Below are 27,002 nucleotides of genomic sequence, written 5' to 3' on the forward strand. Positions count from 1 at the left end.
TGGGTATTTGTTATGTTGAATGTTAATTTTACTAACTTAGGGGAGGATAGAAAGGCATCATACTCTGATTAGTGATTTCAGGAGAAATTCTTTTATTATAAGAAGAGATAGAGGGATAATGAATGGGCAAAAGATATAAATTTAATGATTTAATTAAGATGGATTAAATAAGATAGAATTGTGAAGAGTGATATGCGCTGCCCATGCAAAGAGAGGAAACTGGGGCCAAGGTACTTTACTAAAAGATTTTTATGTTTGTTTGTGTTTGTTTGTGTTTTATGAGAATATTGGGGAAATTTTTGTAGAAAGACAGGAAAAGATTTAAATATGTAATGATTTGTTTGTTGTTGAAATTTCTAATAAAACTTGTTTTAAAAAAAAATAATATTTGGGGACTTGGACTTCCGGTTTGCAAGGTTTCGGTGGCGGCAGGGATTCGCGACACCGCGCAGATCCTGCTGCGTTCGCCGCCAAGGTTCCCCGATCCGTTTGGATCTGGGGATATAGCTGCCCCATAGAGGCAGCTGAAGACAGGGGGAGCCGGAAAGGGTTTGGGGCGTTGCAGCAGACCCTCCCCCCAGCCGGCAAAAACCCCTTTTCCCGAGGCTGAGGAACGGCGGTCAGCAATGGCCGCCACGAAGAAATCTGCAGCCGGACAAGCAGGTGCAGGAGGGAGAAAGTTTGAAGAATTGTGAAAGTTGCTTTCAACCGGGACAAGACAAAAGAAAGGGACCTGGAACCTTGAAGGCTGCTAAGTATATATTGTTTCCAGTGAGAGTAACAAGCTGCAAATATTCTAAAAGGGAAAGTTTGTTTTTTTGTTCCACTCTCCTTCCTAACGTGATAGCGGATGGAAAAAACTCTTCTGGCTGTGAGTGGGAAGGGAGAGGGGGGGAAAAAATTGGAGCAAAATTTGAAAATAAGGAGAAGATTGCCTAGAACTTTAAAGAGTTACTAAACATCAATAAGACTTCTAAAAAATATATTTAGAAAGAGAACTTTGTGATTAAACTTTAACTCCAGAAAGAGAAAGTGAAGAAGAAGAAGGTATTTAAAAGAAACAGCCTGTTTGGATTGTTTGGTGATTTTGGAACTTTTGAGAATTATTTTTGATTAAAAACATCTGGGTGGTTGTTTGGAAAACTTTTTCTCTACACAATGGCATCATTTGTGGATGGACTGAAACTTGCATATCAAAAATATGAAAGAGAAAAGCAAGAAGGAAAGATGTTTTTGGCACTCTTTTTCAATTTTTAGAAATGGCGGTTTATACTTATGTGAAGCAGAATGAGCAACAGGATGATGGGGACAAAGAAGAAGCCATCTTTGATGAACAAATAACCTTGGTTGGAGAAGGGAAAAAGAAAAAGGAAAAGGAAAAGAAGACTTTAAGATCTGGAAAAACAACCCCAAAAGAGAAGAATAAGGTGAAAAAGGGACATTATGTTAGAGACAACAGAAAGAGGGAAAACAGAAGAAAAGGGAGGTGGAGAGACAAGGGTTAAAGAGGACAAAGAGAAGAAGAAGCAAGGGAGAAAGGAAGGGATGAGAAGCCTTAATGGTGGGGAGCAAGATGTGAAGAAGCAAAAGTTTTTTCCAGATAATGGATAAATCTTATTGAAATTGGGATTCTAGAAAGGTACATAAGATTGCCTTTTTTATATTTGTATTTAGAAATAACCATAGAAAATTGGAAATAATATGTAATTTAAAATGTGATAAAATATTTAATATAAACTAGTGAAATTTTTGTTAAGAAAAAGGGAGAACTGTAATGAAATATGATTTAAGACATGTGATGTGGGGGGGGTAATAATTTTTGGAAAGCATAAGTGTTCCCACAAAGGCATGATATTTAATTGAAATGGATAAAATGTTTAAGATAAAAATGATTGTTAATATTAATGATTAGATTATGGTATATTAGCGAAATTTTTTGTGAAATGAGAGATTTGAAGTAGAAGAAGGAGGAACATCGTAATGAAATAAAGAGCTATAATATGTGAGGTGGGGGGGGAATAATTATGGAAAATAGGTGCTCCCATAAAAGTATGTGATTTAACTGAAAAGTAATGTGTTAGATGTTTAAGATATAAATGAATATCAATATTAATGAATAGATTTGTATTATTTTTGATAATATAGTATAATTTTAGAATGTACCAGACAGAATCCCAATGTAAGTTATGTGTTTTATATTAAGTATTATAAATATAGGGGAAGGAGATAAAGGCATCATACTCCATTTAGTGTACAGGAGAAGTTTTTCTTCTTTTTTAAAGAAGAAAAATAAATGGATGGTTGGAAATAGAACAGACAAAGAATAATAAATATTATGATTCGAATTGAGAGGAGATAAATAAAATAAAATTGAGAAAATTTAAAAGTGAGGAGAAGTTATATAGAAAATTGAAAATGTTAATAAGATATGAAATGGTATGTAAAATGAATATGAATTTGAATTTGTGTCTGTGCCAAGAGTTATAACCCGGGACTAAGCAACTTTCAGAAAAGAGATTTTTTATGTTTTTATGTTTTGTGTTTTTGTGTATCTTTGTTTTGTATGTCTTTAAAAATTAATAAAATTTGGTTTAAAAAAAAAATATTTGGGGACTTGAAGTTTATTTATCTATGCCTCTCCTTACTTCTTGACCAAAGATAGACTACATCCAATGAACTTCAACACCACCTGGGCACCCAAGATTAGAAATATTACCTAAATTGGATACAGGGATCACCAATGTCTCAACAAAGCTTTCATCCCACACAATAAAAGACAGTGCCACTTTCAAACATCTTCCCACAATCTCATCATAGTTCTCACTCCCAGTTACCTGCTCTGGATCCAGCGGGGCAAACTCTTGTCCCAAGGCTGCAGAAGTAAACTTTAGGGCATTCCACACCTTGTTACAGAAATGGGAGGCTTTTTCCATGGCTGCCATATCTAGATTAATACTGGTTCCTGTTAGGATATAAATTAAAAAGAGTCTGAATTTTCGAGCACACTGATGATAGACATTGTCAATAATTTATACAACCAGTAGTTGTATTATGTCATAAAGTCCGCACTAACTACATGGTGCCTATTGATTCCTCCCATATCTCTCCTGACAACCCAGATTTCCTAATTCTTCTGACTTTTTCCATATCTCTTTTAAATCTAAATAAATAAACAGGATGTTCTTTGTTGCAAGAAAATCAGCTTGGTATAATAGTTAAAGCAGTGCTTCACAGCCTTGGAAATTTTAAGATATATGGACTTTTTCTGCCAGGGAGGGAGGGAGGGAGGGAGGGAGGGAGGGAGGGAAGGAAGGAAGGAAGGAAGGAAGGAAGGAAGGAAGGAAGGAAGGAAGGAAGGAAGGAAGGAAGGAAGGAAGGAAGGAAGGAAGGAAGGAAGGAAAGAAGGGTCACCTTAATTAATTTAATGTAAGTCTCAATGGGACTTGACCCTTACAATTTTCAAGATTATATTTTCAACCAGACCAACATGAAAGAGACTTTTCCAAAATCTGTATCATTCTAGCCTCCTTGGTTGCCCAACTACCGAGAGTTTGACCAATGGTCAATAATAAATTGTTGATTTTTTGTTCTTGTTAGGAGTTCTTAAAGGGCCAGCAACAGTTCAGCTGAAAGACTGATGGACTGAATTTCTCACCGTGGGCATCGTAACGGCAGAGAGCAAACCTTAGGGCATCAGAGCCACTTTCAGCAATTCCTTGAGGAAAATTCTGAAGCTGAAAAGGAGCAGAGAGGGGAGCAGTGAGATCACAACGGCCATGGGAATAAAGAGGGGTGGGAGTGACAAAAAGGAAAAGGGCTTACCAGGCCTTCTGAACCAATGACAAGCTCTTGTGGACTCAAATTGCTATCTTTTAGTTTCTGCTGTAGGACCTGAGACAGGAATAGAAGCAGCTAGTGACTGATGGGAAGCCACCTCCATGCAACCCAAACCCATTTTTACAGCCTACCCAAAACCTTTCCCCAAAATCATAGACCCAAACTCTGGCAGCACTTTTCTCGTGTTTTTCTTGATATAAGCCCCCACGTACATTTATAAGCCCCCAGAGTACTTTAAAGCAGGGGTGGGATTCAAAATTTTTGACAACTAGTTCTGTGGGCATGGCTTAGTTGGTGGGTGTGGCTTGGTGGTCATGTTATTGGCTGGGTGTGGCCAACTCAATATCACTCACATCGAGGCACGCATCTCCTCGCCTGGCCTCTCATGACTGTGGGGATTCTGCAAAAGTCGTAAGTGTGAAAAATGGTCATAAGTCACTTTTTTTCAGTGCCATTGTAACTTTGAATGGTCACTCCACACAAGCAAAGTACCAGCAAAGGAGGAAAAAAAACTCCAGAGAAGCTCCAGAGACAGGAAGTCTAGTCCTGCCAAGAATGTAATAAGGGTTAGCGGAGAGGCAGTTTCTGTAAGCAACACCAGAATGTTTCCTTCCTGCCTTCCTTACAGGATTAGGCCAGTAATTTCTTCTAACAACCGTTTCTCCAAACTGCTTAGAATGTTAACAACCAGTTCTAGCGAATTGGTGAGAACTGGCAGAATCCCACCCCTGCTTTAAAGGTACTTTAAGATGATGCATTCCTTTTTTTTAAATTTTTATTCTTTAAAAACAAAAAATACAAAAATCTCATTTCCATTAACAATTATTGTGTCATTATACATACATGTTTCTTATTTTGTGACTATACATTATTTTTATCCTTATCCTTCACCCATTCGTACCACTTCTCCCATGTCGCATGGTATTCTCGATCCTCTTTGCCTTTCAGTTCCATACTGAATTTATCTAGTTCAGCACAGTATATTATTTTTTGAATCAAAACTTCATCTGGTGGTATTTTATCACTCTTCCAATTTTGTGCTAATGTGATTCTTGCTGCAGTTAAGATGTGTACAATAAGGTATCTTTTATCTTTACTCAAATTCCCTTTGATCATACCTAATAAAAACATTTCGGGTTCCAAATTCAATTTATATTTTGTAATCTCAAAAAGCCATCTCTGTATTTTCTTCCAGTATTTTTTGACCCCTATACATTGCCACCACATATGGAAAACCGTTCCTTTCGTTTGCACTTCCAGCATTCTGATTTCAAGGTTGGATACATTTTTGCCAGTCGTGCCAGTGCTAAGTGCCATCTACAAAACATTTTATATTGATTTTCTTTGAATGCCGTTGACAAAGTCAGCTTCTAGTTCTTGGTCCAAGTCTTTTCCCACTCATCCAAATTTATATTTTGACCCACATTTCTCGCCCAGGCAATCATTGGTTTAACAATTTCCTCCTCTAGTTCTACCTCCAGTAAATAATTTATATGTTCGTGTTATAAATTTTATATCCTTGCCTATCAAGATTTGGTCCAATTTTTGTAAGTCTTTATCTATCCCTAGCTCCTTTACATCTTTCTTAAATTTAGTTTGAATTTGCAAATATACCCACCAGTCTAATATTATCCCTTGTTCTTTTAGTTTATCCAGTGTTTTTAATTCCCCCTGTTCATCTACCAATTCCTTATTCCCTTCTTTAAGAAGGTTCTGGGTTTCCGGGCTATAATCCTACATCCGTTGTTGTAGAAATAAGCCCAGTTGGAAGGATTTTTTTAAAACTCAAAGGAAAGGCTATTAAGAAAACTCTTAAATGTCCCCAAAAGCAAAAAAAAAAAAAAAATACCTGCAAAGAGGCCCCATGAATAACATCCAAGGGGTCAATAACATTCCCAAGAGATTTGCTCATTTTCCTGCCATGAGCATCATGGATTAAGGAGTGAAGGAACACCTGAAGCAGAGAGAAATAAGACAGGATGGAGCACAAAACTCTACTCAAAATCTTCACCTTGGATTATTTTTTTCCTCAGACACAGAATTTGTAAAATCCTAGAACTGAGAGGTAACCAAGCTTGGTTAGGTGACCACGTCCTACCTTCTGTTCCATCCAAGTTCAGGCTTCTCTAATCAATGGCTATGTGTCTTCTGTATATCAAGGACATCTTAGAGAGAGGTCCATCAGCTCTCTACCTAATCGATTGCACTGATGAACAAATAGTTTAAAAATATCCTTCTGACATACAAGGAAGAACTGTCATCCTGCAACTTAAGATCACATCCTCTACTCGAGGAGTGCGGGAGTACTTGATTCAGTAGAAAGGAACAAGATTTTCTCCAAATAATTTGTATAATTATGATTCCTGGTCATTAGCTACATTCTAGATAAAGTCCCAACTAAACTGTGTCTATCCTGTAGTAGATGTATTATGGTTCTTCAACAAAAACAGCGGTAAACAAGATGTTCCCTATTTTAGGTTATGGTTTCTACACTTCTTCACTGACTTTGGCTGTAGCTGATGGAGTGCAATCAAACTGAGGAGCACAAAATTGTTTATTTCTAATTTACACCATAGAACTGGGAAGACAATTAAAGGTCATGATAGTTCCCTAGTTATAATCCAGAGTGACAAAGTACAACACAGGTAATCCTCGAAATATGACCGTGATGGAGTCAGCCCGTTATGCTCATATTGTTTCAACAGTCACAAAACAGTTTTTATTTTAACCTGATTTTATGATATATTTTTTTTGAGCAGCCAAGTGAATGTGGTGGTCGTAAAGCAGATGCTATGGTTTTTATGCAAACACCACTGTCATTTTTTTTAAAAACCAGCCAAGTGGTTTGTGATGTGCAGAGTTTTGCTAAAAACCAGGAGTGCTATTTTTGGCAAAAGGATCATAAACTGCAGTCATGTAATTACAGGATGCTGCACATGTAAATGCAGCCATGTTGCCAAGTGTCTAAAGTTCGGTCACGTGATCATGAAGAGGGCCTTCAAAGTTCAAACAGTTACTATGCGACCGGTAATAAACCAAGGACTGTCTAAATAACAACTTAAGCTGAATTCAGTGTGACAATCGACGTAACAACCCAAACAGGAGCGATTTCAGGATGACAGAAAAATTAAGAAATGGAATTCAACATGGAAAATGCAGACTGAAGGAGAACACAGCAGTAACTAACGAGAACCTAGCTAAGAGCTGTGATGGCGCAGTGGTTAGAGTGCAGTATTGCAGGCTACTTCTGCTGACAGCCAGCAATTTGGCAGTTCGACTCACACCAGACTCAAGGTTGACTCAGCCTTCCATCCTTCTGAGGTGGGTAAAATGGGACCCAAATTGTTGGGGGCAATTGGCTGACTCTGTAAACCACTTAGAGTGGGCTGTAAAGCACTATAAAGAGGCATACAAGTCTAATTGCTATTGCTAAGACTAAACAAAATTTCTCAGTATTAAATGGATTCTTTGGCTCCTGTCTCTCTGTTGGGTATTCCTACTGTGCCCTCAGATCCCTGAAGCCCGAGAGCTCCAAAAGGCAAGGATACCTGGCCTCCAGCCCTCACCTGAGAGAAAGGCAGTTCTCCGGTTAGCTGTTTTCCCAGCATCACCATCCGGGCGACCCAAAAGAACAGAAGATCACTCCCAGTCTCCAAAAGGTTGTTGGGAAAGAATTGCTGGAGGTCTTCTGTCTGAGGGAAACAGAGATCACCATCTCTGAGATCACCGTCACCATGAGGGAACACCTTATTCACTGTCCATTTTGGGAAATCATCTAGAGAGGGTCTGCAGAAGGTCCCATGTTCACAAGAGATAAAAAGAGTGAACCCAGGAGGACTTTGGGGTGATGGCCCCACTGCTGTGAAACTTATGAAGCCCACCCATACAATTGGCCCACCCACTCCTAGAAATCCAGACTGGAGAAAAAAGACGTTTCTTGTTTAGCGCACTCTGGATACATAAGCAGGGAATAAATGGGCGGCCATAGAGTTACATCTTGCTGTTGTTTTTATATTGGGGCTGACTGGGCTGTTGGTTTTTATGGCAAGCTGCAGGGTGTTATTTAGGGGTTTGTTTTACATTATTTTACACTGCATGTTTTTCCAGAGTTGCTTTGAGAAGGTGGTACAGATAATCAGTAAAATAAAGCACATTTTAAGAAAACAAGTGGTTATTTTCCAAGGGGTTGGAATGATTAATCCACAGAATATTCTAAACCAAGATGATGAAATGAGAACTATTATGGAAGAATTAATATCAGTTGCTATAATTAATTGATTAGACTAATATTTTTGTAATGTATAGATGATTGATAAGGTGATTGAGAAAAGGTAATGCGGAATCTGACAAAAAAAAGTATATATGTGTGTGCGTGCGTGTATGTGTTATATAGTAATTAGGGAGATGGTATCAAGGTAGATTGAAGGTGGCTGGCTCAAATTAATAATCAGAGGGGACAATTTTGAATTAAACTAAGGATTGATAAAATTGCAAATATGACAGATAAAGATAATTTGGGAGATGCATATAGAAATGAGATGAGAATTTTAAATAACATTGTAAATTAAGGTATGAGAATACTCTAATGAATAAAATAAGTTATAATATAAATTGGAATTGGATAAGTTTAATACTTAATACTAATAAGGTTAATGTGATATGAAATTGAACAAACAAAATTAATAGGTAAATATGGTCATGTTTGTATTGTATTGAAACCTGGAACCATACTGCTTGCCAAATGAGATTTTTCTTTAACTTAAAAAAAATTGAGGAGGAAATTGAATAATGAAATTATTAGGTATGTCTAACTGATATGGTGGTTGGCATTAGGGGAAAGTATTGAAATGTTGAAAATAAGCAAGGAAGGATTTTGACTTAATATGAATGTGGATATTAAGAGCTTGCTTATACTAAAATGTATGATATATTGATGCCACACAGTTAATGTATTGTTGTGTACATGTAGATGGAAATAAAAACACTTTTATTTTAATAAAAAAAGAATATTCTAAACCAGAACATAGTTTTTGTATCATTTTAACATATGAGGGTGGAAAGAGCCAGTGATGGTATTCTACTGGTTCAGCCCAGTTCTGGCGTACCGGTAGCGCCGAAGATCAGCTGGCAGAGAATCAGTTCGCTCCAAGCCTCTCTAATGCTCTGCAGTTGGGCCCACCCACCTGCCCCTGGGTCCTTTTTAAACCTCTCAGCTGTTGGGCGTGGCAGAGCAGATTGCTGTGCTAAACAGCTGAGGCGCAATAGCTTAGTTTTTACTGTTTTAACATGCGCACAAAGTGCGTGTTTGCCGCATGCGTGTGCAATTGCACAAGCCGCATGAGTCGCGCGATCCCACTCCTGCAGCCACGCCCACCAAGCCATGCCCACAGAACCGGGGGTGGGAACTTGTGAATCCCACCCCTGGAAAGAGGCCCTGTGGCTTGCAAGTCACGGATGATGCCTTCACATTTTTGATCATCCCAACCATCTCTGGCTCCGTCATTAAACCATAGCTAAACGAACTCACGGTTTTCCGTGATGGGTGAATCAAGCCTATATCTCCATGCCCAAAGTGTGAAATGGAAAGACCAGCAACCCAACTCTTGGCTTGATTCTGAAGACAATGAGGACAGACTTGGGGGTGGAGTTTATGTGGGAAAGGTCTCTTGGCTGCTCCAGTCCCATCAGATCTGGAGGGGGCCAGGTTGGGTCGAAAGCTGCAAAATCCTTGTCTACCAAAGTTTTTAAAACATGCTCTTTTTTTCTACTGTGACAATTTTCACGGGGAAAGCAATCAAGTGCCAAAATGCCACCCACTTCAAATGTTCTCACTCTCTATCATTTCTGGACAGCGCATATCAGAAATGGTCAAGTAGCAGAACACGTTGCTGCCAAAACAGGCTTATCCTGGATTGTGGATTGCAATTCACACATTCCATCCAGAAAGGCCGACAGCCTTTCTGATAAGAACGTTTGATTTGCATGTATGGTTTCCAGTGAGCCTGAATAAAAGAGTCAGGGATGATGAGAGTTGAGCTGCAACTATTGTTCCGACCCAGCTTCCCAAACACAACAAACCCTCCGAAGTTAACTCAAAGATTCCTTTATCAGGAGTGCCGGCAGACCCGGCAAAAAGTTTCTCTCCTGACGCAGGCTAACTAGTCGGTCTGGCCGGAAGATGAATAGTTGTCTGCCACAGCTATTCATCTCCGCCCCCCTGCCTTTTATCCCCAGAGCTAAGGTGGGGCTTCATTGGCAGCGGTGGCTCTTCCTTCCCAAGGACCGGCCCATGGATTTCCACTGCTCTCCTCTCCTCTACCTTCTGCACAGTCAGGCATCAGGCACTGGACCCAGCTGTTTCTCCTCTTCCTCATCAGCCACCTCCAGACCTGGGGGCTGTTGACTCTCCATCTGAGGGCTGACGGACGGCCCAGGCTCCGCCTCTTTCTCTCTCTCCCAGCTCCATTCCCTCTTACCCCTCGGAGCTCTCGGGTTGCCCTGATGCTAATCCTGACTCCGGGGGTGGGATTCTGCCAGTTCGGGCTGGTTCGGGCGAACCCCTTGCTCCAAAGATCAGCCATCTCCCAAACTGTTCTCTGTGAGGATCATGTGGGCCCATCCACTCACCCTGCGCTGTACTAACCTTTATCGTCCCAGCTGATGAGTGCGGAAGAGTGGATTGCCGCTCCTCAGCTGTTACTCCCCCAAAGTAACATAGTAGGTAAGGACTTTTGTATTGTGTTGATGCCTGCACAGCATGCATTAGGCGCGAACGTGTGATTACCGAACTGGTTGTTAAACCGGCAGCATCTCACCCCTGTCCTAAATCCCACGCCTCCTCCTCCTCTGATTTGACTGCTGGAGGGGCTGGCGGCCGAAAGGCCACAACAAATATACCTAGATATAGGAGAGCTGGATGTAGTCTAACGAGAGTAACTTTGGGAGACAGGAGCAAAAGCAATAACTTGGTCACATAAGAGACATCTCAGCCCACAGAATGAATGGGGGTGGACAAAGCGTCTCAGAAGGGACCCTCTTTAGTTCTCTGGAAAGCAAAGACAAAGTGGGGGAGAAGGTGACATGCCCTTGTTGGAGTCTGATTCTGAGGGGGAGATTGAGCAGCTGACAGGGAGTGTGAGTGTGGCTCCGGTAGCTGTGGAAGAAATGGGGGAAGGGCACAGTCCGGCTGGGCATTCAGAGGGCCACCCCCTCTTCATCCTAGGGCACGCAGGGAGGAACGGAGAAGGGAGCAACGTGGCTTACGGGAGAGAAAAGGGCACTGATCCCCTTCATTCGTTGCAGCTGGGAGAACAGGATATAAGAAGGGCATTTGCAAACAGCACCTTGCTGAAAGCAAAGCGTGCATTATCTTTGTCGAGGTTTATCTCGGTTTTGGCGTTCTCCCATCTATGCGTGCTTTGTTATCTTTTGGAAGTCTACAATTTATTATCCTGGCCTGTTGTGTTAATTTTCTTCAGCGTGGTTTGTGTTGTTGTTTTTTTTATTTCTAATTTATCTGTACTTTGAGTTCGGACTGCATTTCTTCCCTTTGTAGACTGTTTTTGAAAGAGTTTGATCTCCACCCAAGGATAACTTGACATTGGAGGCATTAAAAGGAATTTATCTACTTTTGTGACTTTTGTTATTTTTGTGCCACGCCCCGGGTCATCACAGAAGGCTTGCAAGATTGTTAAAGGTAAAGGTTCCCCTCGCACATACGTGCTAGTCGTTTCTGGTTCTAGGGGGCGCTGCTCATCTCCATTTTAAAGCCGAAGAGCCAGCACTGTCCAAAGACGTCTCCGTGGTCATGTGGCCGGCATGACTAAACGCCGAAGGCGCACGGAACACTGTTACCTTCCCACCAAAGATGGTCCCTATTTTTCTACTTGCATTTTTGACATGCTTTTGAACTACTAGGTTGGCAGAAGCTGGGACAAGGAATGAGAGCTCGCTCCATTACGCAGCTAGGGATTCGAACCGCCGAACTGTCGACCTTTCTAATTGACAGGCTCAGCATCTTAGCCAATGAGCCACCGCGTCCCTTCGCAAGATTGTTACTGAACCTTAAAATAAAGATATCGTTACTACTCATGGCTTTGGTTTCCTGTCCAGACTACCACAAATATGGTCAATGCAAGCCAACTGCTCTATGTCTCCAAAGGTTACTCACCTTGTGGGGCCAGCCCAAAGCAGCAAAAGGGAAAAGGCTGGAGGAGAACCAAGTATCCAAGACATCAGCATCTATAGAGAAGAGGAAAGCAAATGGAAATTTTTCCTTCAAAAACATCTCACAGCCCCTCAGATTCCAAAAGACTCAGTGAAGCCAGATGTTTGTGGGAAAAGTTTCCTAGAAATATATCCAGCTGCAGGAAGGCAACAGGGACCAGTTCTGAAAAGTCTTCCAGTTCTCCTAAGTGCTATCACTAACTGCCTCCCCGTCTTCAAAAGTCTTGGGAGAAAGTCTCGGCAGGATTCAATTAAATGTTTTAATGAAAGCAGCTATGGGAGAATATATAAATAATGGAGGCATTAAAAGTCTAAACCACATCAGCACCGCCAGATTAAACCATCAACAGTAGGAACAAATCCATATGGTAAATAAATTACAATCAATATCACTATACCCGTCGCATAGTATAGCATAAAAGAAAAATCACACAGTGAGATACTAGCCAATGCCAATAAAGACAGTATCATATAAACCGATTCAATAAATAAATCACCAAAGCAATTTTATGTAGAATGTTTTTCAGAAGGCCATGTCACCAGCTAGACCGAGACTAGGAAATCAAGTCAACAAGAAGACTAAAAGTATTCAGACCGACAATAATGGCAAAATCTTAAAAATCAGATTGGGCTGTACTTCCTCCTACTTCTTATAATTTGGTGAATTAGGGAGGTATCTGTCCAAGTCACTTCTGAATGTTATCTGGCTGTCCTGGATTTAAACTATGCTTCAGCCCCCCTTCCCCCACTTTTTTTTTTTTTTTGCCTAAACAGCTCCTGTAGGTGTTCATCAAGATCATCTTCCTTGTTCTCTACAGGCCATCATATTGGGGCCAAGCCTGACATTCATATAATTGGAGCCACTGAGAAAAAACTGCTTCAGCTCCCCTAATCTTGAAAAAAAAAAAAAAAAAAAAACCCCATTTTCCCATGATGAACATACTGGATAAATCATTTCCAGTTGGAGAATATAGCCCCTGAGGTACTTTGGAGCTCAACCATAAAGGGCATTAAGGTCAAAACTAGCACTTTTAATTCCACTCTTGTGAATATTCATTAAAACGTCTTCCTGGGAACGCAAGTGGCTCTTTTCCTCGCAGAAATGTACAGGTATGGTAGTCCCTGACTTACGATCATAATTGACCCCCAAATTTCTGTTGCTAAATGAGGCAGCTGTTAAGTAAGTTTTGCCCCATTTTATGACCTTTCTTGCCAGAGTTATTTACTATTTACAAAGTCTGCACTACTATTACTATTAATCTTCTCATCACGCTTTATCACCCATCCCCTCCCACTTGTGACTGTATGATTGTAACTTTGTCGCTTGTATCCTTACGATTTATATGGACTGTTTCCTAGTATGGTTTGATTGCTTATTGTACCCTATGACTATTATTAAGTGTTGTACCTTATGATTTTTGACTCTTGACGAATGTAGCTTTTCTTTTATGTACACTAAGAGCATTTGCACCAAGACAAATTCCTTGTGTGTCCAATCACACTTGGCCAATAAAGAATTCTATCAATATAGGTAGAATAGAATAGAATAGAATAGAATAGAATAGAATAGAATAGAATAGAATAGAATAGAATAGAATAGAAGAAAGAAATAGAATAGAATAGAATAGAATAGAATAGAATAGAATAGAATAGAATAGAATAGAATAGGGAAAGAATTGGAATAGAATAGAATAGAATAGAATAGAATAGGGAAAGAATTAGAATAGAATAGAATAGAATAGAATAGAATAGAATAGAATAGAATAGAATAGAATAGAATAGGGAAAGAATTGGAATAGAATAGAATAGAATAGAATAGAATAGAATAGAATAGAATAGGGAAAGAATTAGAATAGAATAGAATAGAATAGAATAGAATAGAATAGAATAGAATAGAATAGAATAGAATAGAATAGCTCCCTGCTCAACCAGATCCTATACCATTTCAGACAACTAACTGTTCAGTATCTTCTTAAAAACCTCCAGTGATCAAGCACCCACAACTTCTGAAGGCAAAACTGTTCCACTGCTTAATTGTCCTCACTGTTAGAAAGTTTCTGCTCAATTCCAGGTTGCTTCCCTCCTTGATTAATTTCCACCCCTTGTTTCTTGTCTTGCCTTCTGGTGCTTTGGGAAATAAGTTGACCCCCTCTTCTTTGTGGCAGTCTCTCAAATACTGGAATACCGCTATCATATCCCCCCAGTTGTTCTTTTCTCTAGACTAGTCAAACCCAAATCCTGCAACTGATACAGATACAGATAATCAGAGTTGGAAGGGACCTTGTAGGTCATCTAGGCCAACCCCACCCCCAAGCGGGAGACCCTACACCATTTCTGACAAATGGCAGTCCAATCTCTTCTTGAAAGTCTCAAGTGATGAAGCTCCCACAACTTCCGAGGGCAAGTTGTTCCATTGGTTGATTGTTCTCACTGTCACAAAGTTTCTCCTTGTTTCCAGGTTAAATCTCTCCTTGTTCAGTTTCCCTCCATTATTCCTTGTCTGGCCTTCAGGGGCTTTAGAAAATAGCTTGACCCCTTCCTCCCTGTAGCAGACCTTCAAATATTGGAAGACCGCTATCATGTCTCCCCTGGTCCTTCTCTTTACTAGACTAGCCAAACCCAGTTCCTGCAACCGTTCGTTGTATGTTTTAGCCTCCAGTCCCCTAATCATCCTGGTTGCTCTTGTGTTTTTCTCTTCGCTCTTCTTGTGAACTGTTCTTCATGTGTTTTAGTCTCCAGGCCTTTTTCTAGAATCACTGCAGTTAAGCTAGTAACACAGTGGTTGAATGAATCTAGCATCCCCATTGCCTTTGCTTGACAGAAGATGATCACATGACCCTGGGTATTGCTGAAACTTTAATAAATATGAACCAGTTGCCAAGCATCCAAAATTTTGATCATGTGAGCACAGGGATGCTGCAACGGTCATAAGTGTGAAAAATGGTCATAAGTCACTTTTTTCCGGTGCTGTTGTTAACTTTGCACGATCACTAAACAAACTGTTGTAAGTCAAGGACTACCTATAAGCTCCTATATTGTTGCTTTACCTCTCACCAGCTCCAGCTGCTGTTCAGATTTTCCCAGCAGGGCAGCTGCTTTCGTCCGAGCTTCTGCTTCCGTCCTGCCCACTACCCATAACCCATCGCTCTCCTTCTGCTGAAATGCATACACAAAGGAATATAAGTTGCGTGGTGGCTCAGAGAAGCAGACATCTCCCCCTCCCTCCTACCCAAAAGCATTCATTTATAGTTCCTACAGTTAGAAAGGTTGATGCTTACCTCTTCTAGCTCAGGTGACCCAGGAATCATGACCCGGTAGGCTGGAATCTGATGACCCCACCACAGTTGTCGAGAAATACACCAGTCACTTAGCAAGGACACCAGAAAGACAGCATGTGGAGTTTGACAAGATAAGAAACTCTGCTGCATCATGTTAGACCAGGGGTCGCCAACCTTTTGGACCTCAGGGATCACCAAACTCATAATTTTAAATCTCGCGGACTAGAGACCCTGGGAAAATCCCCCCAAAAGCCTGCAGGAAAATTCCCCACCCCGTTTTCCTACCGATCGATCATTCTTTATTTGGGATCGCAGGATACCGTCTCCAGCTCCATTCTCGGGATGGGGGGGGGGAAAGACTTTTGGCTTCATGCAAGGAAAGCAGCAGAAGTCTTTCTCTCCCCCAAACTCCACCATAAATGAGCCTTTGCTGGCACAGCTTCTTGGAGCAGGATGCCTTGCAGGGTCCCAAAGACTCATTTCTGGCGGCGTTTGGGGGAGAGAAAGAAAAACATTTGCTGGTTTCCTTGCATGCAGCCAAAAGTAGAAGAAGAAAGAAGTGGAAAGAAGCAGCTCAGTTGCCAGGCGAGGTCCGTGGGGCGAGTGGGGCAAGTTCCCCCCGCTCCACCCTTTCCCCTTACTACCTCACGTTGTTTGCAATACAAGCGACGCAAGCCTTGTGTTCCCATGCAGCTTGGATAAATTGCTTTGGGAGGTGGTCTGGGGGTAACATTTCTCTGCGGACCACCAAAATTTTCTCACGGACCATCAGTGGTCCCCGGCCCACTGGTTGGCGACCACTGTGTTAGACCATCTAGCTTGATCTTCCCTAAACTTAAGATAATTCTTTTGTATAATTTCCTTGGAGTTGCAATCTCTAAACATCTGCAAAAGCTCAGCTCAGGAGACCATGCAATGCTACCACCAATAAGACTGAACAGGGGTGACCCAAACACAGAATAAATTAAGCCAATGAACTATTTAATAAAGAACATTTTTCACCTACAACGGACACGGAAGTTACAATGCTGAGCCAATCTTCAAAAACATGAACCCTACGCAGCCAAGCAGGGGATAATAAAAAGAAATTGCAAACCATTCATGGGAGATCTCCCTCATCTTACTTGATGTTCAAGAGCCAAGTCCTCCAGTTTTTCTCATAAAATTGGGGCATGAGCTTCAAAGATCCAGATTCCACAGCCTTAGGAGAAAAGCAGGAGAGGTGAATTGTTACAGAATCTATCCATTGTTTACTTTCGTCATAAATGCGTTTATGACAAACCCATACAATTTAACACCGTCATATACCTCTATAGCAAACCTTTAATTTAGCACCGTCATATACCGCTATAGCAAACCTTTAATCAAAGGCCACAAGAAGTCATAACAGTATTTGTTTTATTTTAGCTTAGAAATATGTGTGGACTTCATTGCTATGTGTTGTGACTGGAAGGTTTGAGCCTGCTGTGAGCTTTGAGTCTGATGTATCAGAAGACACAGGTTCGAGTGATGAGGAAGGTTTGGCATTGGAGTTGGAGCCTGCTTTGATGAGAGATGCAGGCGTGAGCCAGGATGATGAGGGAGTGTCGGAATCGCCATCCTCTCCAGAACCTTCCACATCTATCATGCCTCAGGTGTCAGCAGCTGATCCACAGAATATACCAGAGTCCTTGAGTGATGACCAAAATGACGAATGTTGGGTTGATGCAAGAACTAGACGCAGGTTGAGACGTCAAGCACAATTTTAAAAGAAACGTCAAGTCAGAGACTAATTAGAGAGACTGACACGCCCCTTCAAGGAATATAAGGAGGCGTGTTAGCTAACGATCCTTGTCCGGATCAAACTTCGTTAGTTACTTCACAGCTTGGAAGAAGTCTCCTGTTTCTGAATTATCTTGCAGCTCGTTATCTTGGCTTGAAGACAGTTTCTGGGAAAGCTGCCAACGACGATTACAGAGAAAATTAACTGTGGTTTGTGATATTATTTGTTCATGTCTATTTCTTTGGGACATTTAGACTCTCACTTTGTGGCTACAAGTGAGACAGAACAGCTACGATAGTAAATAACCTTTAGAATCAAATGCCACAGGCATTTTCCAACAGACCATAGATAAAACAAACATGGCTGCCGTGTATGAATATTTATTATAGGGAGTCCTCAATTTATAACCAAGTTCAAAGTCACAACCGACCTGAAAAGGGGGGCTTATTCAGATTCAAAGTTCTGACAGTCACCCCTCCCTGTGCTCACGTCATCACACTTTGGGTTCAGCAACACAGCCCCATTTATAGCTGTTTGCAGCATCCCACAGTCACGTGACTCCATGTTACAACAGCTTTGCCAAAAACCAACACTTACTGCAATTTTCTGCAAAAAAAACTGCCATAGCAAACAATGGGTTCATTTAACTACCACGTTTGCTGCAAAAAAAAAAAAAATGGTCATGAATTCAGGTCAGTCATGCAGCCAGCCTATTTTCTGACCATTATGACTTACAATGGTAATGGGCAGGCTCCATAATTTGAGGACTGCCTGCAGATTCATTCTCAAAATAAAAAGATATTGACGTGCCCACCAATTCTTCAAACGGACCAAAAAAAAAAAAAAATGGAGCAGGGACTGGTAACTATGGCAACTTTATGACCTGTGGACTCCCAACTCCCGGATTTCCTGAGACTGCTACAACTGGCTCAGGAATTGTGGGAGATGGTGTCCACAGGTCATAAAGTTGCCATAGTGACACCCTCCTCACCCTCCCCTGAATTGAAGTGTTACCTGTAAAGCGCTTTGGGCAATGGATTCACTTCGGACAAACCACTGGTTCTTCAAGAGGATTTCAATCACATCTCCAGAGCGGCTGTAGGAAACAAAAATAAACCAAGGGCTCCCTTACAATCTTGTTTGTTTCTTTTGATTTTATCTAGGCCCCATTTTTCCACTTGGATAAGCATGTGAGGCAGCTACAAGAATTTAGAAATGAAATCGGAATACAGTTAATGATAAAAGCTAGGAACTAAAGGAGTTAAACCTTTAAAGCAGGGGTCTCCACTTGGCGCTTTAAGCCTGGTGGACTTCAACTCCCAGAATTCCCAGCCAGCTTTGCTGGCTGGGGAATTCTGGGAGTTGAAGTCCACCAGGCTTAAAGCGGCCAAGGTTGGAGACCCCTGCTTTAAAGTTAAGGTGGAAAAAGCCTACATTATCAATACAACTTCTAAAAGGTTAATAAACATAAGGATGCTTGAATGGCACAATTAAAGCTAAGTATGGCATTGGAAGACCTTTGCAAAGTGCATTTAAGGTTACTATGGGGCCCTTGGTGTTGTGAGCTTGGTGGTTTTCTTGCAGATGTGTCATTACCAAACTAGATAATATCATCAGTGCTAGCATATGATCATCATCATCATCTTCTTTTAACGACCCCGTAATCCCTTGTGGGGTGGAATCTGAGCAATTGAATGGAGCTGAGTGTTTACTGTCCGGATGCCCTTCCTGTTGCCAATGCGGAGTTATATTCAGCAGATATATTCTCAACAGTGCCCAGAGAGAGAAATATCTGCCACTACCTAGGATCAAACTCACACCCTCCTGATGGTGAGGCAAGAGATCCACCTCTGGGCCACCACACCACTCAGTGCTAGCACATGACATGTTATATATATGTATTTTTGTCAAATGTTTACCCTGTCTGACCGCCTGTGACTTCGTGGCAGCCTCCCACAAAATCTGACCCATGGACCCTAAAGGGAGGGAGGCAAAGGGGGACAGGAGGAAGCCCAACATAAATATTTCAGGGGCCCATTACCTGCAAACAGGAAGGACTAAGCGATGGTCTTTCGCACCCCGATAGAGCCCTTTCTCCTTCAAAGCAGCTAGTACTTTCTCTCGAGCCAGGAATCGATGCAATCCCTGAAAAAGGAACCACCCATGTCCAAACCAATTCAGTGGCATCCATTTTACTATGGCAACTGGTTGGGCTGCCTCTTCAAAAGGGGCAAAAAACCCCTCCCCCCACAAAACACATATTCAGCTGTCTTGAGTCATAATAGAAACATGATGCATTCCAACAATGGGCTTACCTGCACCCATTCTCCACATTCTGCAGTCATCGTGCCGTTTTCTGCAATAACTGAAATGAGCGGCAAATTGTGCCTCTGGGCCAGTATGTAGTCCACGTGGTTGTGTGCTGGAGTGACCTTCACAGCCCCTGAAAGATGGTGTGAAGCACAAGCTGAAAGGCATCCCTCAAGGCAAGCATTTGCCACACCAACATCTGGCTTCTGCCAGCTGGGAGTGAGGTGTGTTTCCTCACCTGTGCCCATCTGCGGCTCCACTGCTGGATCCATAATGATAGGAAGGAGACATCCAGTGAATGGGTGGCACACTCTCTTGCCATGCAAGTGCTGCCAAAAACATGCCAGAAAGACAGTTCAGGTCATATATGTGTAGGGTGGAGGGGTTCTGCCTGAAATAAACAGATGGGCAAAACTTTTGTGACAATATGGCTTCCCATGGACTCAATAGGGTAGATGGCTTATCCCTTTTTAGGCTATAAACTGATAAGGGGCAGTATTATGGGCACTGATTTTTCAGGATCTCCCTAAAGTGGTGTTTCTCAACCTGGGCAACTTTTAAGACGCATGGACTTCAACTCCCATAATTCCTCAGCATCTTCCTGGCTGAAGAATTCTGGGAGAAGTCCATGCATCACAAAATTGCCAAGGTTAAAAAAACATTGCTTTAGAGCAAGGGTGTTCAAACTTGACAGCTTTAAGACTTGTGAAGTTTAACTCCCAGAATTCCTGAGCTAACATGTCTGGAGGAGGAATTCTGGGAGTTGACGTCCACAAGTCTTAAAGCTGTCAAGTTTGAAGACCCCCAGTTTAGAGTAAGGATGGATCAATTGAAATCCAGAGTTTATATATGGTTCCCCCAACCTCTTTTGGTATGTTTTTATATGTTCCAAAATCACAGGGCAAAATTTCACGGCAAATCACTAAATGACACCATGCAGGGTTTTTTGATGGACCAAAGCTTCCTTTTACTGGGCAGCCTTACCAAATAGCGCGAGTCATCTGGGTGAATGGCGACGGCCACGTCACCAAACATTGTCTCAGGGCGGGTGGTAGACACAAGAAGTTCCATGCCTGTTTTCATCAAAGAAAGAGAAGTGTTCATTGGAATGAAAAATAAGTAAATTAAAAGAGTCTTTTGCTTTCTGATTGTTTGTTACTTCTTTGAAATGGCTGACTATAAAAAAAACTGAATACACAAACATTATTTTGAGCATTTGCCTGTGGCCTTCAGCAATGCTTAAGGTTATCATCATGCCTCAGGGAGGCCAACTCACTTTCCTCTCCTTCTACTTTGTAAGCAAGTGTCTCCAATACTCCAAACAGCACTTTGTCCTCAAGTCCCGGCACAGAGAGCTTTGTCCGTCGTTCTATCTGTCTATTCTCCACCTGCCAGGGACACAATCTATCAGTTTCTAGTCTCTAAATATGACCAAAAGTGCTTATTTGGGGTTCTACTCCAACCACATACCTCAATGTCAGAAATGGCTGACTGCAGGGCACAAGACCAGTTTACCAGGCGCTTGTCTCGATATATCAGGCCTTGTTCGTGAAGTTGCACAAAGGCCTCTGTCACAGCTTGAGAAAAACACTGGACAAGAGGAGGAGAATTTACAATTAAACCCATCTTTTTCAAACTCAGCAACTTTAAGACAGGTAGAGTTCAACTTGAATTCATGTCAAGGCTGACTCGTAACGCACCTGTAGTCACAAGAGGTGACAACAAAAACGAAGAAGGGAGGGGAAGGGTTGGAATGTATTGGGAGCTGGGAGGAAAATGAGGAATTTATGTGAGCCGTTTGCAGCCTGAGAAGATCCTGGTACTTCAAGGCCATTCTGATGGGAACCTTCCAAAGGCGCAGACTGTTTCCCCAAAATAAAATGGTGGACAATGGGTAGCTCAAGTGGGGAAAAGGAGAAATTAACTATATTGTCCTGAAGGTGCTTTTTTTCAAGAGGCAACTGGACTTTCTTGTTTTTCTTTGAAGACGTTTCACTTCTCATCCAAGAAGCTTCTTCAGCTCTGACTGGATGGTGGGGAATGAGATTGCTGAAGAAGCTTCTTGGATGAGAAACAAAATGTCTTCCAAGAAAACAAGAAGGTCCAGTTGGCTCTTGAAAAATGCACCTTTGGGACAACCATGACCTGGATGATTGAGAATCTCCACAGACATTTTATGGTAACTCTAGTATTTTTTTGTGTGAAAACCTCAGACTTTGCTTCTTCTGTGCCTATATGGATCTATTAGTAAAGTTATATACTCTTGGTAAAAAAAAAAATGTCCCAGGAGTTTCTTTTGCTAAATATGCCACTTCTGGAATTGAAGTCCACATCTTAAAGTTGCTAAGGTTGAAAAACATTATCATAAGGGCTAATTTGCCTCATAAATCAAAAACTGAATTCCCTCTTACTGATTCCTAATCAATGTTGTAACCAGAAAGACTCTTATTAAAAGGACTTAGGACTAATTCTGAAATGGAAAAGTCTCATTCCAAGCTACAAATGGAAAGTTAACTTCTTCCCTTCAGAAGAACTGATGTTAACAGAGCCTCTGTGGCTTCAGTTTCATGAACATTTTCCTGCATATTCTGCATATTTGAAATATTTATGCATAGTGAACATGTTCTCTTAACAACTGCAGCATTCACTTCATGAGGGAGCTACTCACTTTACGACCAACATGTATGCTTAACGACTGCTGCAATGGATCAGTCATGTAGGTGACTCACTTTATGACCATCATAACTCATGGCAGACTCCATTACGGTTGTAAGTCGAGCTACTTGTATGCAGGTGTATTTTACATATACTGCAAAGCTTACCATGGACAGATAGAATTTTGCCTGCTGCATACTAAATCTGCTCAGTTGGACTCTATTAAATCGAGGGTTTGCTGTGTTTGCTTTCTAAAAGTGAGGAAAGAATATAGAAATCCTGACCCACAGGAAAAAAAAATTGCCTGTGAAGATCTCAACTACTCACTGAGTCCATAGTGAAGCACGCTCTGTCCCAGTCCAAAGATGCTCCCATCTCTTTCAGCTGCTTGAATATTTCATTCCCTTTCCTGATATTGCAGAAAGACAAAATAAATCTTTTTTGGTCAGAAATATGAAGAAAAATACAAAGCATTTTGGTATTTTTCAACCGTAGCAACTTTAAGAGCTCTGGACTTCAGCTCCCAGAATTCCCCAGTCAGTATGAAGTCCACACACCTTAAAATTACTCAAGGTGAAAAACACTAATTTATTCATCTATTTAACTTGAACATTAAATCATTCCTATCTAATCTATCCTTAAAACAGAATTACCCACTTGCCAGATATAGACTCCCCGCTGACCTTTTGTAGCCAAGGCAGCCCCCAACAGCACATAAAGGAGTTTCCACAGCATTATTTATTTATATTTCACATTTCTAAACTGCCCACTTCCCCTCAAAGAGGGACTCTGAGCAGGTAGAATAAAACTTCAAAATATAAAACTTAATAATATAATGCAGTATATAAAAAATAAAAATGCTAGAGTTAAAATTTTGTGTTAATTTTTTTAAAAAAAACATTACTTTTTCCTGAAATAAGTAGCAAATAGGTCTATTTATTTATCCAGGCGGCAAACATATACAATACTCCTTTTTCCTATTTTCCTCACAACAACAACAACCCTGAGATCGGTTGGGCTGAGAGAACGCGACTGGCCCAAAGTCACAGAATTGGCTTTCATGACTAAGGCGGGACAAGAACTCACAATCTCCTGGTTCTTAGGCCAGCACCTTCACCACAACACCAAACGGGCTCTCTTAAACCTTCAAGAGACTCAGCCTGTTGTTAGTTCAGAAAATGTGTCATCCCCACTTTTCCATCCAAACATTGCAGTCTCTTCACCTCTAATACTCACTCCTCAATCCACTTCCAAACTTCTTGGAGAAATTCATCGCGTGAGAGATCTTGCCGCAAAACTCCCCGTTCTTTCCAGATCTTTTTTTCTACCACAGCCTTGTCAGATGAAGAAAGAACATAAAAACTCATGAGACTGACAAGTGAGACAAAGAATCTATCCAAATGGTATACGGGTAGTCCTCAACTTACAACTACAGTTGAGCCCAAAAATTCCCATAGCTAAGCAAGGCAAGTGAATGTTGCTCCATTTTGTGACATTTCTTGCTAGTTATTAAGTGAATCACTGCATTTGTTAAGGTAGTAGTAACATATTTATTAAGTGGCTTGACTTTACTTGTCAAAACCTCGCAAAAAAGTGATCACATAATCCCGGGATCCTGTAACCATCATAAAAACATGCCAATTGCCAAGCATCCGAATTTTGATCATGTGGCTGTAGGGATGCCACAACTGTCATAAGTGTGAAAAATACAGTCATATGGTACTTTTTGCAGTGGTGTTATAACTTCAGTCACTAAACAAATGGTTGTAAATCTAGGATTACCTGTATGTTTAAATGTGCTGAGATTTCTTTTTATGTTTTCTGATTTGATTCAGAGCCGCTTTGGCAGAATGAGGAGTCTTTCTCTTGGGGCAAAATGCCAGGTTAAAATATGCAAATTAATTCACATCCATACTGTTTTTCCATCCCAAGGATCCTTCCAGTTAATTCTAAAAGGATTAGAATCCTTACAGGAAGCAGAAGACTGATCCATGGTTATTCAGGATTAAAAGTGTCAGCTTTGAACTCCCAAATCTCACCTGAGTTGCAATTCCAGCATGATCAGAACCTGGAAGCCACAGAACTTGATAGCCTTGCATTCGTCTCCTGGATCACATCAAGAAGAAGAAGAAAAATCTCGAATTCAACTTTCTTCTTTCAAAGTTCCAAGTCCTTAGATGGTTTTCAGATTCAAACAGAAATTCCCAAAATGCAGAGGAACGGGAAGGGAAAAGTACTGCCATCAGCTAAGGCAATATTTCTCAAACTTAGGTTTAAGACGGGTGAACTTCATTTTCCAGAATTCCCATGCTGGCTGGGGAATTCTGGGAGTTGGAGTTCACCTATCTTAAACTTGGCAAAGTTGAAAAACACTAAATTAAGGAATGGGTTGTCCCTAACACTAAGTTAAGGAATGGATTGAAATTGAAATTGAAGACAAATCATTGCCAATAGAAGCAATTCAACCACATGACTCTTAATTTCTCAGTGGTGCCATTTTTTGTCTTTGTCAGTCTTTCTATAGATATCTCTATTTCTCAGGGATATGACATGACCAAATGCATCAGTAATGAACTTAAAGGCTGTGGGGATCCATCACTATTAATGCTTAATGCTAGAGCAGGGGTATCAAACTCAAGGCATGTGGGTTGCATCTGGCCTGCAGGGTGGTTGGAGGACTGCTGGGAGCCATCATGGCCGAAAACGGGGCCTGGGAGGGCTCTGTTTTTGGCCGTGATGGCCTCCTGCAGCCCTCTGCCAGCAAAAATGGAACTCAGGGGGAGTGCGTACAGCCCCACCCCACCCCGGGCCCCGTTTTCACTGGCAGAGGCCTAGCAAAACAAACTAAAAACAAACAAAAGGAGAAATTTTCCCCCTTTTGCATCTAAGCATCCAAGAACGGAGAGGACAGGAGAAAGGGAAAGAGGAAGAAAAAGAAAGGAAGATGGGAAGAGAGTAAGGAAGGAAAAAAAAGAAAAAGAAGAAAAGAAGGAAGGAAGGAAGGAGGGAGGGAAGGAAGGAAGGAAGGAAGGAAGGAAGGAAGGAAGGAAGGAAGGAAGGAAGGAAGGAAGGAAGGAAGGAAGGTTATAATGAGAGGGAGGGAGAGTCTGAGGGAAGTCCTGCCTTAGCAACTGGCCACCACAGGTGCCCCAAACATGGGTGACATGGAGCTGACCATTCCCCCCACACCCCTGAGGTCAAACACCACCCTGATACAGCCCTCAATGAAATCAACACCTGTGCTACACCCCTGTGCTACAGGATCTGCATAACCATTTCCCAAGTCTCCAGAAACACACTTACCATCGTACCAAAGCATCTTCAATAGCCACAGTCAAGGCATGCCCCAGGTGAAGGGATCCTGTGACATTAGGTGGCGGGAGAGAGATAGAAAACATTTCTGGCTTCCTGTGGGGCAGGTGTTGCTGTCACAAAGAGGAACCGGATTTAGTATCAGTCTGAGTTCACCACCATACCATCCTACAGAGCCGTAATGGCGAACCTATGCCACACGTGCCAGAAGTGGCACATAGAGCCATCTCTCCAGGCACGCCAGACGTCGCCCGTTGCTTTTCCAGGTTCCAGCATGTGCATGCGCGCCGGCCAGCCTGGTCTTTGTGCACGCGGGAGGGCCTGAAACCAGAAGAGCAGCTTCCCAGAGCGCATGCATGCATTGTCCAGCTGGTCTCCATGTATGCATGCGCGTTAGAAATGGGAAGACTAAGTGGCTGACATGCATGCCTGCGCCGGGAAGCTAAACTTCCAGTTTCCAGAACTCCCACGCGCGTGTCAAGGAGCTGCTCTGCCGGTTTCCTGCGCATGCGCACTCCCATTTCAGCACTCGGTGCCGAAAGGCCGCCACTGCTATAGAGGTACTACAAAATCTGAAACTCTTAAAAATGTGAGGGAAGGACTCTTCTTCTCTGTTTGTTTACAAACTGAGTATGAAAACAGTTTGACATAGCATTTTCCACAGAGAATACTATTCACAGAGAAACACAAACAATTCCTGGGTTAAGAACAAACTCCGTTCTTAACTCATTTAAGTCAAATTTGTACAGGTAGTCCTCGACTGACCTTGACATATCAAAGTCTAATATTAATAATTTTATAGAAACATTTTTACCTGGCATTCTGGTTTAAAAAAACCTTCTTTCACCCACCAAGGATACCAAGCAGCTTCAACATAACGTGGACTATAGGAAGTGGGCAAAGGTGCTGAGGTATCTGTGGGAAAAAGTCACTATTAAGATAAAAACATAATAAAAACAAGCATTTGTGCAATCTGCATGTCCAAATTTTATTACATGAGTGCAGAAAAACTGAGCGCAGAATATAGAAACAAACATTCTAAAATTCCCAATTTCCAGATGTTATAAAAAAGACATTTCTTATTAATGATGATCAAGATAAAAAGATCTGGAGAACATGTATACAGAACCTTAGATCCCTAACAATATAACTCCATGCAAAAAATATGCTAGAGGAGCATATAAATATGCTAAAAATATAGGTGTATTAAAAAAATCAGGCCCCATAGACAATTTAATGCCACGAGCTTCATTAAATGTTCAAATTTAAGTTAATCTATTTATTAAATGTGTTGCGGTTGCCCACTCTATTAGACTCTAGATAAAATACAAAGTCTAGAAATACAATTAAACACAGAGAAATAAGCAGCCTGAACTATAACAACCAAAATGATAAACCATGTAGATATGACCAGGACCCCACAGATATACCAATGAAAAAATTAATTCCAGGTGTGGGAAGAGCGCCAGGTTTTAAGGGTGGTCGCCATTTTCTTCTAAATGTTCCTTTACTTATTTGATGCACAATCTTTGAAATAAACTTTTCTCTGAAAAAAACATTTGATAAAATATCTCATGATTGGCCTACGAGTCTCTTGCTTGGTACACCCAGCATATTTTTTC

The 27,002-nt window shown here is 41.3% G+C and overlaps 1 protein-coding gene across 2 annotated transcripts in view; it reads right to left on the reverse strand.

Moving 5' to 3' along the window:
• The window catches only part of VARS2 (valyl-tRNA synthetase 2, mitochondrial), a 42,894-nt gene that overhangs the window by 11,445 nt on the left and 4,447 nt on the right, over positions 1-27,002 (reverse strand). The window contains exons 4-24 of one of the 2 annotated variants that reach the window (XM_087953583.1): positions 26,195-26,295; positions 25,372-25,493; positions 24,108-24,174; positions 23,305-23,402; positions 22,396-22,477; positions 20,884-21,003; positions 20,690-20,801; positions 20,398-20,486; positions 19,652-19,742; positions 19,419-19,546; positions 19,145-19,248; positions 18,118-18,199; positions 16,466-16,542; positions 15,342-15,429; positions 15,111-15,216; positions 12,008-12,078; positions 7,404-7,529; positions 5,687-5,791; positions 3,823-3,891; positions 3,656-3,734; positions 2,835-2,962 (exon numbers count right to left, since the gene is read on the reverse strand). In XM_087953583.1, coding sequence (XP_087809709.1) covers positions 2,835-2,962; positions 3,656-3,734; positions 3,823-3,891; positions 5,687-5,791; positions 7,404-7,529; positions 12,008-12,078; positions 15,111-15,216; positions 15,342-15,429; positions 16,466-16,542; positions 18,118-18,199; positions 19,145-19,248; positions 19,419-19,546; positions 19,652-19,742; positions 20,398-20,486; positions 20,690-20,801; positions 20,884-21,003; positions 22,396-22,477; positions 23,305-23,402; positions 24,108-24,174; positions 25,372-25,493; positions 26,195-26,295 — 2,045 coding nt within the window. Of the gene's footprint in view, positions 1-2,834; positions 2,963-3,655; positions 3,735-3,822; positions 3,892-5,686; positions 5,792-7,403; positions 7,530-12,007; positions 12,079-15,110; positions 15,220-15,341; positions 15,430-16,465; positions 16,543-18,117; positions 18,200-19,144; positions 19,249-19,418; positions 19,547-19,651; positions 19,743-20,397; positions 20,487-20,689; positions 20,802-20,883; positions 21,004-22,395; positions 22,478-23,304; positions 23,403-24,107; positions 24,175-25,371; positions 25,494-26,194; positions 26,296-27,002 lie in introns of both variants that reach the window. The other variant, XM_087953582.1, reaches the window with a different exon arrangement.

Source organism: Notechis scutatus, chromosome 2 (assembly GCF_049901735.1).
Source record: "Notechis scutatus isolate UNSWTSFEM ecotype Mainland chromosome 2, rNotScu1.2, whole genome shotgun sequence".
Lineage (NCBI taxonomy): Eukaryota > Metazoa > Chordata > Lepidosauria > Squamata > Elapidae > Notechis > Notechis scutatus.